We start from the raw sequence: 15,235 nt of genomic DNA on the forward strand, positions 1-15,235 counted from the left end.
CAAGCTGAGTAGCTAATCGCAACTAAAGACCTGAAACCAGACGGGCCAGCTGACCGCGGGTTGGGCACCTCTAGGGACCAGCCAGCCCCGTGCCCCTGGACAGCCAGCTGCAGCCAGACAAGGGTCCCCTGAGTCCCCTGGCACAGCCCACGAGAGACGCTGTGCTCCATCACCTGGTGAGGCGGTGGCAAACAGCAGCGGTCGGGTCTCCCTTCTGGGAGCCCACGTATGTGGCCGCCTGTCTGGAAGCGGCTCCGACCTGACACCTCCGGGCTTGGCTAGGGCGGAGCATCAGCAGGCGCAGGGAGAACGCGGCTGGACCCCTCCCGGCACGGTCACAGAGGGCCGGCCGGGTCCCTTGGCTGAAGGCCCTGAGTCTTGTCTGGTGGCCTGCTTCGGGGCACCTGCAGTGGCCCTAGACCAGCCCATCTCAGGTGAGCTGAGGGTCCTACCCCTGACCCACCCAATCCAGGTTGTGATCGGGCCCTCACGTGGGATGACGGTGGCAGCTCAAGTCCCTTCTGGGACAGAGCCAGCATCGGGTGCGTTCCCCGGTCTGCAGGGAGACTCCAGCCAACACTGTACACCCGCCCCCTAGGGCGTCCCAGCCCCTTGGACAGGGGTCCAGAGGGCTCAGCATTCCAGGGCCTCTGCCCACCCAGAACCCAGAATCCAGGTGTACGGTGAAGACGGCACCAGGCAGCAAGCCCCTCAGATCAGGGGTCTCCCCAGGACTCGGGGGCGTGGGCTGCCCAGAGTAGACACGGGATGGGCAATGAGCAGTGAGCAGAAGCACGCATCCACGGGGATGGGGCAGCAGACATAGGGAGTGACCGCTGCTGGGGACAGGGCTCTCTGGGAACGTGAAGATGCTCTAACACTGACCATTGCGACGGCAGCCCAAGTCGGTAAATACACTGGAAACCACTGAACCGCATACTTTACAGGAATGAAGCGTGAAGAGAGCGGTTTTAACCTCAGTGCGGTGTTACGCAGAAAAGAATAATTAGGCTATGTTGTTCCCCGGCATACGGACGTGTGTGCAGACCACCTATGTACTCAGGTACGCAAACGCGCACGCACACGGGTCTTCCCTCCTCTGTCTACCCGGAGGAACAGGATCACCCTTCATGGTCCCGAACACGCGTCCTGCCCGGACATCCTTAGCCGGGACCTGTCTTTCCCAGGTTAACAAAACCAGAGAAGTATCAGACTGGCCTCCTGCGGGTGGAGCGTCCCAAGAGGTGAACAAGGCGGCGTCCGGAGGCCAGCCAGCCGCACTGAGGGCTTATTGCGCGCCAGGCCCGCCGCCAAGCCCGTCCTGGTGGGGAACTAGTCACTGTATCCTCACCCAGGCTGGAGGTTTTATGTGTCACCCGGACCAGGCCACAGGACGCCCACACGGCCACCAAACATCACTTCCAGGTGTCCGTGCTGGTCTCTGCAGCCCATGGTCTTCTTCGGCGAGGGCGACCTCACCCCCCAATCCTCTGGGCTCCACCTGTCTGGCATCGAACACTGGCTCTCCCTGCATCCTGGCCCCCAGGGGGGCCCCAGGCTGGACACGGGGCTCCCAGGATGAGGCGACTGCCCCCCTGCTCCGGACACCACTCAGACCCTGGCTCCTCCCCGCTGGGCCATGTACCAGCTGCCCGGGCCGGAGCACCTCACATCGCTGCCCTGCTCCCCACCTGCAGGCTCATGCCCTGGGCAGGGCTGCCATGAAGACCAGACACAATTAAATGCCTCGGATGATAGAGAGCGGCTTTGTAATACATCAGGATTAGAAAGCTCCCGAGAGCTCGCATCCACCGACTCTGTTCTAGGGCGCGCCCCCTGCCCACTTCTAGCCAGGGAAGCCAAGGGAGGCTCTCCACCCAGGGTCCAGACGTCTGCAAGTGGCACAGGTGGACTTGTCCAGCAGGCCGGAAGGCCTCCCCATCCAGAGACAAGGGACACAGCAGGGGACGAGGGGGGCACCTCGCGCATGCCCGGCTGGCCCAGACGTGCACCGGTGTGCTGGTCACCTGGCAGGTGCACAGCCCACGCCTCCGGTAGTCATCCCCTCCCTCCCCGGGCTCGGGGCCGACAGCTCGCATACCTGCACCCGCACACCTACTAACATGGGTGGGCGGTGCAAGAGTCAGCGTTTTCTGTACACTCCCATGACCCTGGGGAGACCCACTGTCCCGTGCAGCGCAGCAAAGGCTGAGCCACTCTGCGCGGCAGCCCTACTGCCAGACCCCTCTGGGGATGGGGAGCTCACTGCTCAGGATGCCACCAAACTCCTGTGCCTGTCAGGCGGGGCTCATGTGGCTGTGCTCAGCTTCCCCTGGTCCCCGTCCTGCCCCAGCACTAGCCCCTCCACCCGCACGGCCCCTCCCCAGGGGCTCCTTTGCCGCACCCCACCCTCCGTGGAGCACACGGAGGGCCTCTTGCCTGTGCCGTCCAGAGCTAGTCCAGCCGCAGTTTGACGTCCACCTGCCGGGCGTGCAGGGCCAGCGTGCAAGAGAACAGCAGGATGGCCATGATGGGCTCGAAGCTGAGCCCGGACACCGCGTTGCCCCAGGGGGAGGTGGGGGAGGGGAGGAGGTAAACCTCTTCAGTACAGAGGGCCCAAGACCCATCCACGTGCCCCCGGGGCAGACCAGTCTGCAGCACCTGCCACCTGCCCGGCTGCAGCACTTCCCGTCCAAACCGAGGCCTCGTTGGCCAAATGGACACACGGAGAAGCCGCGGAATCAGGCAGCGCCCGACATGTGCGTCCAGGGGGCACGGCAGCAGCGCACCTACCCCGAGGCCCGGGTGTAGCTGCTGAGCTCCAGGACCAGGATGTAGGACGCAGTGAGCACGAGGAGTAGGATCATTTTGGGCAGGGAGGACACTCGCCGGAAGATGGCCAGTAGGAGCGTGCCCACCAGGCCGCAGAGCAGGGAGTGGGCGCAGACTCGCAGGGTACAGCGGGCAGCAGTGCGCTCTGGCCACCGGGCATCAGGACCACCAGGGTCCTGTTGGGGCTGGAGCTCCAGGCCCAGGGCAGACAGCCCACCTGGAGGGGGTGGAGGGGTGGAGGGGGCAGGGGTGGAGGGGGAGGGGGCGTAGGGGGCGGGGGTGAAGGGGGAGGAGGAGCAGAGAAAGCAGGGCCAGAGCAAGCAGGGGTAGAGGGGACAGGGGAGAAGGGGCGGGGGGGGGAGGGAGCAGAGGAGGCAGGGGTGGAAGAGACAGGGGCAGAGGGGACACAGGGTCAAGAAGAGGCAGGGGTGGAGGGGATGGTGGGGAGTGGAGGCAGCAGGGGCAGGAGTGGAGGGGGCAGGGGCAGAGGGGGCAGGGGCAGAAGAGCAGGGGTGGAGGGGCAGGGGTGTTGAGACAGGGGCAGGGGTGGCAGGGAGACTGGGGCTCAGGACCAGCTGCCCTCAGCCCCACCTGCACCGCCCACCTGCTGCTAGAGCTTCCTGTGGGAAGGAGGGGATGCCCCCAGGTGCCGCCCGACCGCCCCTTGCTCTGCCCTCAAGGCTCCCCCCAGTGTATGCTGGAAGAAGCAAGAGACCCCCTCGCCCCCCCACACCACCCGTGCCCTCTCAGGCTCCCCTATTGTCACTGCGGCCCTGCCTCCCTCCTGGTACTCAGCGCCCCACCCCCTGCCCTGACTCCTGCCTCAGCTTCTACTGTGCACTGGGGAGGGGCTGGGTGTCCCTTCACCCGGAGTCAGCCCCCCTCAGCCCCGCACACCTCGCAGGGCTCCCCCTGCTACACCCTGCCGCCTGTGGACATGCTCACCACACATCCTTGGGCCATGGAGTAGATCAAGACCACTATGAAAATACACAAGATGTTGTGGATCTGGAGGGTCAGGCATCCGGGAAAACACTGGACAATAAAACATATTACTGTGAACACAGGCGTTTCTTAGAGTTGGTTCGGGTCGCAGGAACGGTCACAGCACAGAATGGGCCGCGCGCCCTGGTGCCGCTGGCTTCCCACCCAGGCCCCCCCTCCACACATCTCAGCTATGCCCAGGCTTCCTCTCCCAGGTCGAAGCTGCCAAAATTAAAAGAAACAAAAACTACTGTCTTTCAGTGAAAAACAACCACACCTGCCACCCTGTGCCCCACGCTGTGACTCTGGCACTGGAATGAAGGGATTAATTTGATATTTTTACTGCATTAAATCCTTACTATGTTATGTATTTTTTAAGTTTATATGTTGTTATTTATTATATTAAATAACAAGTATTGACACGTCCTTGTGTCTTTTTTAGGTACTTTAAGTTCTAGGTTATTCACATAGGTTTTACGCTGTTTTGTTACTAGAAATTTTATTTTAAATCTCTTTGGGGGAACCTGGGCAGCTCAGGTCATGATCTCAGGGTCCAGGGACCGAGTCCCACGTCAGGCTCCCCGCTCGGCAAGGAGTCTGCTTCTCCCACTCCCTCTGCCCATCCCCGAAATTGTGCTTTCTTGCTCTCTCTCAAATAAATAAAATCTTTTTAAAAGAAAAAAGGCAGCTTAAATACATTTTGCAATAGTCAACACGTACCTTCGTGGATAAAAGCACAAAGTCCTTTTTAGATTCACGCTCGCGAAATTCAAAACAAAAACTAAAATAAAGACCGCAGGGACCCGGCACAAGACGCTGACAAGACCCGCAGCCAACCAGGGCCGGCCCCCTCCGCGGCCCTACCCTGGGGAAGTCCCGACTCTCCTATCCTCACCAGCTGGCCTTCCACGTCCTACGCAGCTCCCAAGGCCCAGCCTTGGTTCCAGATTCCATTCGGGATTCCTGAGCCCGATGCTCCCACGCCGCGCAGACACACTGGGCCCCCAGATCTCGGGGAGAGGAGCCCCCTGCAGTGGCGCCAGCCCCGACTGCTCACACCTGGCGCTGGCCACCTCCCTCCCTGTCCAATCTCGGGTCCGCCCCCAGCCAGGACTGAGATGTGCCTGCGGACTCTCGCCCGGCCAACAAGGCACACGCAGCTCACGCATTCGCTCAGCAAACACGGGGGGGTGAGGGGCTCCTCCCGCTGTGGACATCAGGAGCCCCTTGGGGGCACTGCCCAGGCCTGGCCTCTGGTGGCCTCTGGTGACTGGAGGGCCACTGGCCGACGCTCAGCAAGCTGTGCCCGGAGTGCACGGAGGCTGAAGCGGGAGGCGGCCTGGAGTGTGCAGGCGGGGCTCAGAGGCAGGGGCGGCTGGGGGGTGGATACCCTGTTCCCATTTGGCAGCCAACTGGCCAAGCGGTGGCGGGTTCCTACGACGATGCTGAACGGGGGACACAATCTGCCCCCGTGGCTCCTCCAGTCTGGCAGGGGACAAGCAGAGAGAAGCGACAGCACCAGGCGGTGCGAGCCTCGGACCTCCTCTCTCTCCACTGCGGCTCCGGCAGAGGCCGGGGGTCTTGGGGGCCCCCCGCAGGCCCCTCCCAGGTGGCTCCGAGAAGCACGTGCACCAGTCCTTTGGCCGGGAGCGCATCGCCTCCCCTTGACTCACCTGGGCAGGCCAGCGGCCTCCATGACGTTGGCCAAGGTCACGTCGTTGGACCGCACGTCGTACTACCACTTGCGCAGGCCGAGGACCCCGCAGAGGATCCTGCCGGTGTGCAGCCCCACATGCATGCTCAGGTCCACCTCAGTGGTCTCGGCCACTGACCTGCAAGAAACAGGTCACGGGCATGAGCTGGGCCCTTGTGTACACCCGTGAGGGAGCCCGGACAGGTGGGAGCATGGGGTCCCCGCCCGGCTCTGGGACGCATGGCCACAGTCAGGTGCCAGAGGGAGCGCTGAGCCAGGTGACCAGCCCCTCTGCCACCCTGGTCTGTCCACAGGTGGCCCCCATGGCAGGTGTGTCCAATGGGCCTTCCACATGAGCGGCAAAGCCCAACCACACCAGGAGTCCGAGCAATGGCCCAGGACAAGGTGGCCGCGTGGTTAGCAAGTCTCCCCAAGGAAAACCACAGACATGCAGGGCCACCAGGCCGCCACCCTGGAGCCAAACCCACCAGCGCCCAGCCCGGGGCAGACCCCCACCCGCCCAGCACAGCAGGGGGCCCGTGAGCTCAGAGACCAACCTCCCTCCTGCTTCAAAATTGCGGTTGATTCCTGTGCGCCCACCTTCTTCCTAGTACGACTTGGCCCAGCTGAGACGCAGCCTCCAGGGAGTCCTCCCAGGCCCTCACCTCCATCCCCCAGGGCCCATCTCCAGGGCCTTTGGGTGCCAGTTGCCCTTGCAGGAACCCCCTCCCCCAGCCCGTGAGGACCACGTCCCCCTTGGCCCAGCCTTCTGTGGCGGGGCGCCAATCATCGCGCCCCCTTGTGCCCACCGAGGGCCCAGCCCCCAGAACCAGTGTTTCGCGTCGGGTCCGGGGCGCCCGGTGCACGTCCAGAAGTCCGCGTGCCACCACGGGTTACTTGGGAGTCTGAATGGATGTGTCCTCGATACCTATTGACTTTTACACGTGATGAACGTAGTTTCTCTCAATTTTAACTTTATCACTCGTTTCCCAACCTCCAACGAGAGGCCCCAAGACAAACAAAATGAGGTTAAAATTTGGGTTGGGTTATTTTTAACTGTTTTGTTTTTTTGTTTGGAAATTTGCAAACAGAAAGGAAGACAGAGAAACCTGAATGAGAAAAGCAGGACACGGTCCATTTGAGCGTTTTTAACATTTCCGCCTCTGCAGCCAGGAAGGGGCCCAGGGACGGGGAGGCGGGGACCCACTTGCGGCACGCAGCACCCCAGCCAGCCGCCCACCAAATCCCACAACCCACACACCCTCACCTGCTCTGGAAAGCTCTGCCTCAAACATCTGCCAACAGATGCAGTCACCGAGACACTCACTTCTCAGTAAAAGGCGCGTCAGGGAAGGTCTCACGGAGACGTAACCCCAAACACCAGAGCCGGGGCAAAGCGTGTCCGGCTAATGTCTCCTTGGCACCACAGCGGCACCCGCTTGCTGGTGGCTGTGCGACCCGACGCTCTGTAGCCTCAGGGGCCGGGGCAGAGGAGCCGTGGAGGGGGGGCACTGAGGCTCCGGCTGATGGGGACCCAGCAGAGGACGAGGGCCGGCCCGACTGGAGAGCCCCCAACCCCAGCAGCGGCGCCCACCCCGCAAGGAGGAAGCCCTGGGCCTCTGCTTCCACATCAGTGCCCTGCACGGTCTTGAACACAGAGTGTGCCAACGTTCCCGCCTGTTACTCCGACGCGAACCTGCCTCCCATGGAGTGGAGCACAAGATCGCCCCCACCCGATGCACCAGGAACACACATGTCCTCCCGCCACCCCCCCACCACCACCCCCTAGCCTCAGGAGAGCTCAGAACCCTGGCGGCCAGGGCCTGCACCCACCTGCCCTTGAGGAGAGGCCGTCCATCACCGTGACCGTGTTCATGCAGGGGCAGCAAACACCCAGCCCCTCACACGCCTGTCCTGAGCTCACAAGTCCAGGGACTTTCGCGTTTGCACCCCGACTGGGTGTACTGCCAGAGAGGCAACACCCTCAGGGCGAGGGAGCAGCATCCCCAACCCTGAGCACCCTGGAACTGCACACAGGGTCTGCAGCAGATACTCTAAGAATCCTACAACCGACCCAAACCAGCCCCCGGCTCTGGGTCTCCCCCGTGTGCCGAGGACCCCCAGCTGGAGCCAGGCCGCGGAGCCGTCGGCGGTCGAGGGGCGTCTGCAAGCACCACCTTCCTGCCGGTCGCCCACAGCTCACTCTAGCCATCCGGACCGCGGCGGGGCCTCAGGGATGCTGCGCCTCCGGGGCTCCGAGGGAGAAGACTGACAGGCCCTGCCCAGAAGGAAGCCGCCGTCCTCCCCGGGTGCCGCGGGCCCAACGCACAGCAGCACACAGCCCGGCCAGAGGCCAGACACCCACCCTGGCCACTGCTACTCGCTTCTTCTCGGGCAAGGTTCGTGCTTACAGAGTTCCAGGCTAAACACAAATACACACGTTTGTGCACGTTTCTGTGTCAGACGGGGGCGGTGCGGCAGGTGAGGGAGGCCACCGGCAGGCCAGGAGTGGCCCCCCAGGAGCCCGTCCCTGCGTGAGGCCCACCATGTGGCAGACGCACACAGGCGGCACCCTGCGCTGGGGCCCCCAGAGAAGGGAAGAGGGGCTCATCATGGGCAGGAGGCCGGCTCCGAGCTGTGGCTCTGGTGGCCCTCGCCCCTGTCCACAACCGGGACGGCGCCCAGCCCATGCTCCCAGTTTGTGGAGACAGAGACCGGGCCCCGGAATCTCAGGAGGCCATGGAAGCCTCTGGGGATATGGAGCCGATGCAGACGGCAGCCCTGGAGGCCAAGGAAGATGCCCACTGGCCCCGGGGTGGGCGGCCTCCGAAGCCAAGGCGGGGTCTCAGGGCCGACAGGGTCGGGGAGCCTGGAGCTCAGCCTCAGCGGACAGGAGACACAGCCAAGGGGCCCCCACTGCCCAGAGTGAACGGAGCAGGGGCAGACAGGTGGCCGATCAACCTCTCCACATGGCACAGAAGCAGACACGCCGAGGGGAGGTGCAGAACTCCGGGCTGGGGCAGCCAAGAGATCGTCACAGAAATCCCTCCGAGGCTGCCCAGGTGCGGCGATGGTGGGGCGCACCAGGGCAGGCCCAGAGCCCGCGTGAGCAGCCAGGCGTCCCAGGTACGCCTCCGGGAGCCTTTCCACCCAAGGAGCCCTGGGGGCAGCAGGGGCACCAGGTCCCCCCAGGAGGCTTCCAGCAGGGGCGGCCAGTGTACCGCCCTCAGGGACATCAACGGCACGAGCCGTTGGCGGCAGCCTGGCGAGGCCCTGCTGGGGACACGCCCCTGACTGGCTGACGACGGAGTGGACACCTGCCTCCCCGCACCTCCCCCTGCACAACCTCACTTTGGCCCAGGAGGTCCCAGAACGACACAGGACGTGATCCAGGCCATGCTCCAAACTGATGTGGCCGCGACGTGAGAACTGCTGGGCGTGAGCCCCATGCGACGTCACATAAGACAGCACGGGCTGTGACACGAGGGGTGACGCGCGACAGGGCATACGTCACATGCTGACAAAGGACGCGATGTGAATCGCAGGCGTATTCGTGGCACGTGGTGCCCGGAGCTCTGATGGCTGGGACGTGGCCGGGGACACGAGAAGATGCCGTCGCGAGGGGGAGCCTCGGAACCCTCTGGGAGACGCACCTGTGCTTCCTGCCTGGCCCTGCCCGCTTGCCCCAGCGCAGCTCCCCCTCGAGGGCAGAGGCTCCAGTGTCTGGATGCACGCTGGCCTCACCGGGGCCTCTCCCGCCCCCAACCCTGGTGCGGGCGCAGACCCGCCACCACTGGCACAGGGACCCACTGCCCGCAGAGCCCCCACCCTGTCCCCGAGGGCGCTGCCCGGCTCCGGGAAGCCGCACCTCCACACTCGTCCACACTTCGGAGCCTCCTCGTTTGCATCTCTCTCTCTCCCCTTTCTTGTTCCCCAGACAACGCTGCTGCCGCCACTTCTCAGCTCCGAGTGTGGATGCTGACAGTGCTCCCTGTGAATTAAGCCCGCCCTGCGGGGCTGCACCCACCCCTCTGAGCTGCTGAGACGTGGGCACAGGGGTGCTACAGCCACCAGCGCAGCCTCCCAGCCCCACGCCGTTCCTACCCCGACCAAGGGTCCCTAACTCTTCATCCTGCTGCCTGATGGGACGAGATAGGCTGGCTGAGAAGTGGACACGGCCAGCCCGCGGTGTCCAGGCGACGCGCACCTGTTCCCTCGAAGGCCCCTCGGCACGGGACACCTGGATGCCAAGGCGCGCAAGGCTGAGCACGGGCAATTCCTTCAAGCGGAACCCGGCTGACTCCCTGGATGCCCGGCCAGGCTACGCGACAAAGCGTATTTCTTCCCGCCCCACTAACGCCATCCCGACAATGCCCTGGATGGCCACGGTTGAAGAAATGCCGTCCCAGCAAAATGCAGAGGAGGGGGTCCCAGAGGCACACGCGCCTCGCCATGCGGCCTGGCTCTCGGAGAGTGGACGGGACAGCGCGGGGGCGGTCGCCGCGGGGACGGTCGCCGCGGGGCACTCACGTGATGGTATCGATCATGTCCAGGGCCATCTCCACGCAGCAGTGGGCATGGTTGGTCTTCGGCTGGGTGAGGCCGGACACGCAGTAATAACAGTCTCCGAGGATCTTCATGTGGCGACAGTGGTTCTCCTGGAGGGGGAGGGGGGGCGACAGGAGAAATCCCAGGTTAGTGACCCGCCCGGGGCCTGGGCACCTGCACTTTCACCACCAGGTGCCAGAGACCACAGAGCGTGCAGCACGACAGGCAGGGGACCGCTGGGAGCCCAGGGCAGCCTCAGGAAGGTGAGCGGCCCCCAGGGCTGTGGTCAGGGCACCCTGGGGCACCCACCCGGCCCTACACCTGCACTCAGCCCGGTTCCCACGCAGGGCCCCACTCTGCCCGCCCCGCGGCCCAGCTGGCACACCCACACAGCCCCAGCCTGGAGCCAGCTCTCTCTTCCATGGGGACCAGCACTGCTTCCCTCCTGACCACTACCTCAGACGGTCACCTGCTGGCCCCTGTGCATCGTGCCAGACACCCCCGACACCGGCCCCTGAAGGGCAGGTGCACACACCTGAGTCCTCACGACTGGCCTCCACGGGATGTGTGGGCGGCTATGCATGAAGAGTCAACTGCCGGGGTCCGAGCCGCAAGGGGCGCACCAGGGTCTGCACCCTGACCTCGCCACCCAGGGTCATCTCAGAACTGCCACTCTGGCACTTTGCAACAGTAAGAGTGTCGCACCCACCTCGCCGTCGCCCGGGGGCAGACTTCCTAGCACCTGTCACACGCTGACCCGCCGCTCTCGGCTGTGATCATCCTCGGACACTTCCGTAAAACTCCCCTCAACGTCCCTAAAATAGCAGACGGCCTCACAAAACTCCTTCCCGCGAGTGGCTCAGGTCCACGGGTGTGACCACGAGATACGACGGAGACGCTCTCCAAAACGTATTCACGCGTTCGTTCAGAGGGGACAGCAAGCCTGCTACACGTGAACGGAAGTTGCAAACTTCACGAAAAACGATGACCTTTTCCAGAATGAACACAAGCAGTAAGAAGCGTGGCTGTGATCACACGGGGAGTGTCGCGGGCGCCCTGGGCCCACGGGCGACTGCAGCCCCACTGAGAGCACATCCCCCGGCTTCTGCTCATGCTGCCCTCCGTCTGCCCAGAAGGACCGACCCCTCCGGGTGCCCGTTGACCTGAGAATTCACCGTGAGAGCCCTCAGCTCCCGCCTCCTGTAACCCCACCCACGTCCCACGTCAGAGGACAGGGCGCCTGCCCGGCCCCCTGGGGCTCCCCCGTGGACTGCAAGCTGGCCACAGGGACGTCCGGTTCTGACCACTCAGCTCTCCGGGGGACCGTGGCAGCCACCTGTTAGGACCCTGCCGGGCTCCTTGCCTGTGGAAAGGAGCTCCCGGGTGTCCCGCGGGAAGGTCGGGCCGGTGGCGGCCTGTCCTCTGCTGGTGTTGGGGAGCCGGAGCCAGATGGCCGGAGGCAGACGCCCCCTCGAGGGAGCCGAGGGCCGGGCCCCTGGGAGTCAGCTGGCCCGCATTCCTCAGCCACGCTCGCCAAGCCTCCCGCCAGCAGGCAGCCCTGGGCTCTCTCCGGGCTCTTGCCCCACCGTCCCCATCGTCCCCAGTGGGCAGGCAGGCCAGGACGCCCATGCAGGCCAAGGACAGGGAGCCCTCTCCCAACGTCCCCTGTCCCCAGGCCTGGGGCCCAGGGATGGCACCAGACGCCACCGCCAAGCCTCACCCGTGTCCTGGGCGTCAGGACGTTCTCCCAGCGATCAGCCCGGGGCTGCAGGGTTTCAGGATAAGGACGGCCTCAAACCTTCTACGCCAAGACTCCCACACCTACTGTAGGGTTTGCCTTGGATTCAGGAGCCTAGGATCTTGGGAGGCTATTGCCCATCCCTGCTCTGGTGGCACTGTCATCTTCTGGGCCTCCAGAATGCTGGTACCGGTGCCCACGTGTGTGCACACAGGGACCTTGTGGGCCAGGACGCATGTACACACCAAGGAAGAACATGTGGTGGGAGGTATTTCCGGCATGGGACACCCGCCCCGAATATCATAGATATGATACCACAGTGGCCTGGGGACGTCTGGAGAAAGCACCTGCTAGGATAATCCCTAACCCACATGCAAGGCAGACCATCCCCGATGGGCACAAAGGCTTCTCTGGGGTGGAAACCTGGGAAGAATGGAAAGTTGTGTCTGACCCCAGGTGCGTTTCCAGGCTGGGGCCCTGGCTGCACACAGCCCTTCCCTGGGGCCTGTGGAGAGGGGTGCGCTTGTGTCACTGTGTGCACACAGCCCATTGCCCACGGCGGGGGGGGGGGACCATCGGCAGCCCGGAGCGCTGCTCCTGAAGCTTCCTCTAGGAGTGGACTCAGGGAGGGGGTCCCAGGCAGTGAGGTCACTTCTTTCACAACAGAGGCCAACAGAACTTGGAACCCTGCACCCGGGCCCCCACATTCTAGTGCAGCCCCACCTCAGGCTCACTTTCAGGAGACTTCTGCTACTGAAAGATGTTCCCTAATCACTTTCCCAGTTCCGACGAACCCCAGGAACCCCAGGGATGCGGCTGCTTCGAATGCTGGAGACGTTGGTGCCACCGTCAAACTCAACGCCTCAGGGAGTTTTTCAGGAGGCGCCGTAGGGTAATACAGAGCAGGCCAGGCCAGGCCAGGCCACCTGTGCCAGCCATCCGGGGCAGCCCCATCCCCTCCTCTTCAGGGAACCAGGGATGTGTGGGCAGGTCGCATCCAGGATGGAGGACCGTGCAGGGCAGCAGGTTCCCCGGTGATCCCTTCAGGGTCACCCTGAGGTCACGGTGGGCAGGGTGGAAACAGGATTCCTGAGGTGCCCTCTTACCCGACTCGGAGTTAACCCAAGGCCCTGCATCCGCATCCCTTTGCTCTCCTTGGGGGAGGTGTGTGCCCACTGTGATGTGGTGTGTCTGCAATGGAGTCAGCTGGGTGTGCGGCCCGACCGAGGCGGCCAGACCGGGCGCTGAGGCCTCCTGCCTGGCTGCCCCACACTGTCTTTACAGAGCTCCACACGGGACATACAGAGCTCCACACAGGACATACAGAGCTCCACACGGGACATACAGAGCTGCACATGGGACAACGGGAGGCGGCGGAGGCAGGAGGAAGAGGACATCTCTGACACCCTGGTGGTGATCTGGAAGGAGCCCAACACATCTTACGGAGGCCTGCAAGAGTTCAAGGTGAGTGCAGGGGCTGGGGCCACCTGACACCTAGGGCCCCGATGCAGCAGGAAGGGCCCCGGGTCCCAGAAGCCAGCCTCTGCTCCCCTGCGCTACCCCCTAGACTTCTGCTGCGACAGGAGTCTGGATTCCCCTCCTCCCCAAACGTGCCCCCATGGCCCTGCCCCTGCCTGGGCCAGATGCATGCAGAGTCCCTGTACACAGAATTGTAGGAATATCAGAATAGAGCCTTCAGGGGATGCCTGGTCGCCCAGTGGTTTAGCGCCTGCCTTCTGCCCAGGCCCTGATGCTGGAGACCCGGGATCAAGTCCCACCTCGGGCTCTCTGCATGGGGACTGCTTCTACCTCTGTGTGTCTACCCCCCCCTCTCTCTCTGTGTGTGTGTGTCATGAATGAATAACAACTTTTTTTTATAATTAACTCTTTTTAAAGATTTTATTTATTTATTCACGAGAGACAGAGAGAGAGAGGCAGAGACACAAGCAGAGGGAGAAGCAGGCTCCATGCAGGGAGCCTGATGTGGGACTGGATCCTGGGTCCCCAGGATCACGCCCTGAGCTGAAGGCAGTGCTAAACCACTGAGCCACCCGGGCTGCCCACAAAAACTTTTGAAAAAGAGACACACCATGTCTCATCGCACGCGGTCTCCAGTAGTTTGCACTGTGCTATGCTTTCTCCTAACTGGTGCTCCCAGGAGGCCCCATTGGCCTGACGTCCTTTCCTACCTTCTCCAAGGCTGGAGCATGGTCCTGGTGAGTTGGGAGACTTTTCCCCAAAGGGACACGGGGCTCACTGTATTATGTCTATCGCTCTGCAGTTAGGTTTTGAAGGAGCGCATCCCTGCCCCCCGTCCCGGGGTCAGGCACAGGGGCCTCGTGTGCTGCACAACATGTCAGAAGGCCAGTTGGTTCCCACAGCCACTGAGCCCTTCACTGATGCCGGACTTCGATGCGATTCCCTTCTGTTGCCAAATCACAGTACGGCGCTGAACATCCTGCAGCCCTCAGGCCCTGGGCCCTCCCACCCAAGGAAAGGTCTCCGTGTGGGCACCTGGAGACAGGGACGTGTGGTCAAATTCAAGGGGTGAAGCCGTTAATGCAGGGAGGTGCTGTCAATACTCAGCTGACAGTGGCCCTGGGATACTGACCCCTCCCACTTGAGATCCTTGCATTGATCCATATTTTTTTTTAATTTATCCTCTAAGATTATTTCTTTACTGGATAGCTTGTCCGTTTAAGAGACAGACAGAGAGCAGGGAGCAGAAGAGGGAGACACAGTCTCCTCAAGCACACTCTGCCCCAAGGGCAGAGCCTGCCAGGGGCGGGATCTCAGGATGCTGAGACCATGACCTGAGCCACAACCCAGAGTCAGATGCTAAGTGACTGAGCTGCAGGTGTCAAGCCCCGTGTTCCTGCTGTGGGCACTTCTGCCCCCCCCCATCCCCCGCAGCCACTGAGAGCTCGGGCTTTGGCCTGCGCTCCAACTCCCAGGTGGTCTGGAGGCTACAGTGCAGGCTGCACGTCCCCTCTGTCCCACCTCAGGCTGAAAGGGCCTCAGCCCTGAAAAGGAATCGGATCTGCCCGACCACCCCCAGCCGGAGGGAGCGGCTGCAGCAGGAGGTAGAAGAACTGGTGCCTGCCTTGCTGCGCTTGCACAATCTGTCTCTATTTAACTTTTTAAATGTTGTGGAAGAGTATGGCACCCCTGAAGAGGTGCTGGACCTGCTGTTTGCAAAGTGAGCTCCCTGACCCTCCACAGCCCAGGGGGATGGGATACCTACTGGTTGGGAGTCTTGGGGAACGTGGCTGAACTTCCTGGCCCCTGGGGCTGCTGCTCCGACTGGAGTAGAGTCACACAGGGCCTAGTTGGGTCCTGTAGGGCAGCCCCCGGGGCCTGGCCTGTGGCAGGTCGGCTAGAGGGGCTGTGCTTGTGCTCAGCAGTCTTCGTTCTCTCCCCATGACAAAGCCTGTGCCGCC

The 15,235-nt window shown here is 63.1% G+C and overlaps 1 protein-coding gene across 17 annotated transcripts in view; it reads right to left on the minus strand.

The window, feature by feature from the left end:
• The window catches only part of LOC140599793 (adenylate cyclase type 1-like), a 531,081-nt gene that overhangs the window by 446,749 nt on the left and 69,097 nt on the right, over nt 1-15,235 (minus strand). For 10 of the 17 annotated variants that reach the window (XM_072765007.1, XM_072765009.1, XM_072765008.1 and 7 more), the window contains exons 1-2: nt 3,778-3,867; nt 2,794-3,049 (exon numbers count right to left, since the gene is read on the minus strand). The exons of 2 other annotated variants lie outside the window; for them this stretch is intronic. In XM_072765007.1, coding sequence (XP_072621108.1) covers nt 2,794-3,049; nt 3,778-3,856 — 335 coding nt within the window. In that variant the 5' untranslated portion in view covers nt 3,857-3,867. Of the gene's footprint in view, nt 1-2,793; nt 3,050-3,777; nt 3,868-5,489; nt 5,649-10,039; nt 10,168-15,235 lie in introns of those variants that run through there. 5 more of the 17 variants (XM_072765017.1, XM_072765019.1, XM_072765020.1 and 2 more) reach the window with 3 other exon arrangements.

The sequence above is a fragment of the Vulpes vulpes genome, chromosome 7 (assembly GCF_048418805.1).
Source record: "Vulpes vulpes isolate BD-2025 chromosome 7, VulVul3, whole genome shotgun sequence".
Classification (NCBI taxonomy): Eukaryota; Metazoa; Chordata; class Mammalia; order Carnivora; family Canidae; genus Vulpes; species Vulpes vulpes.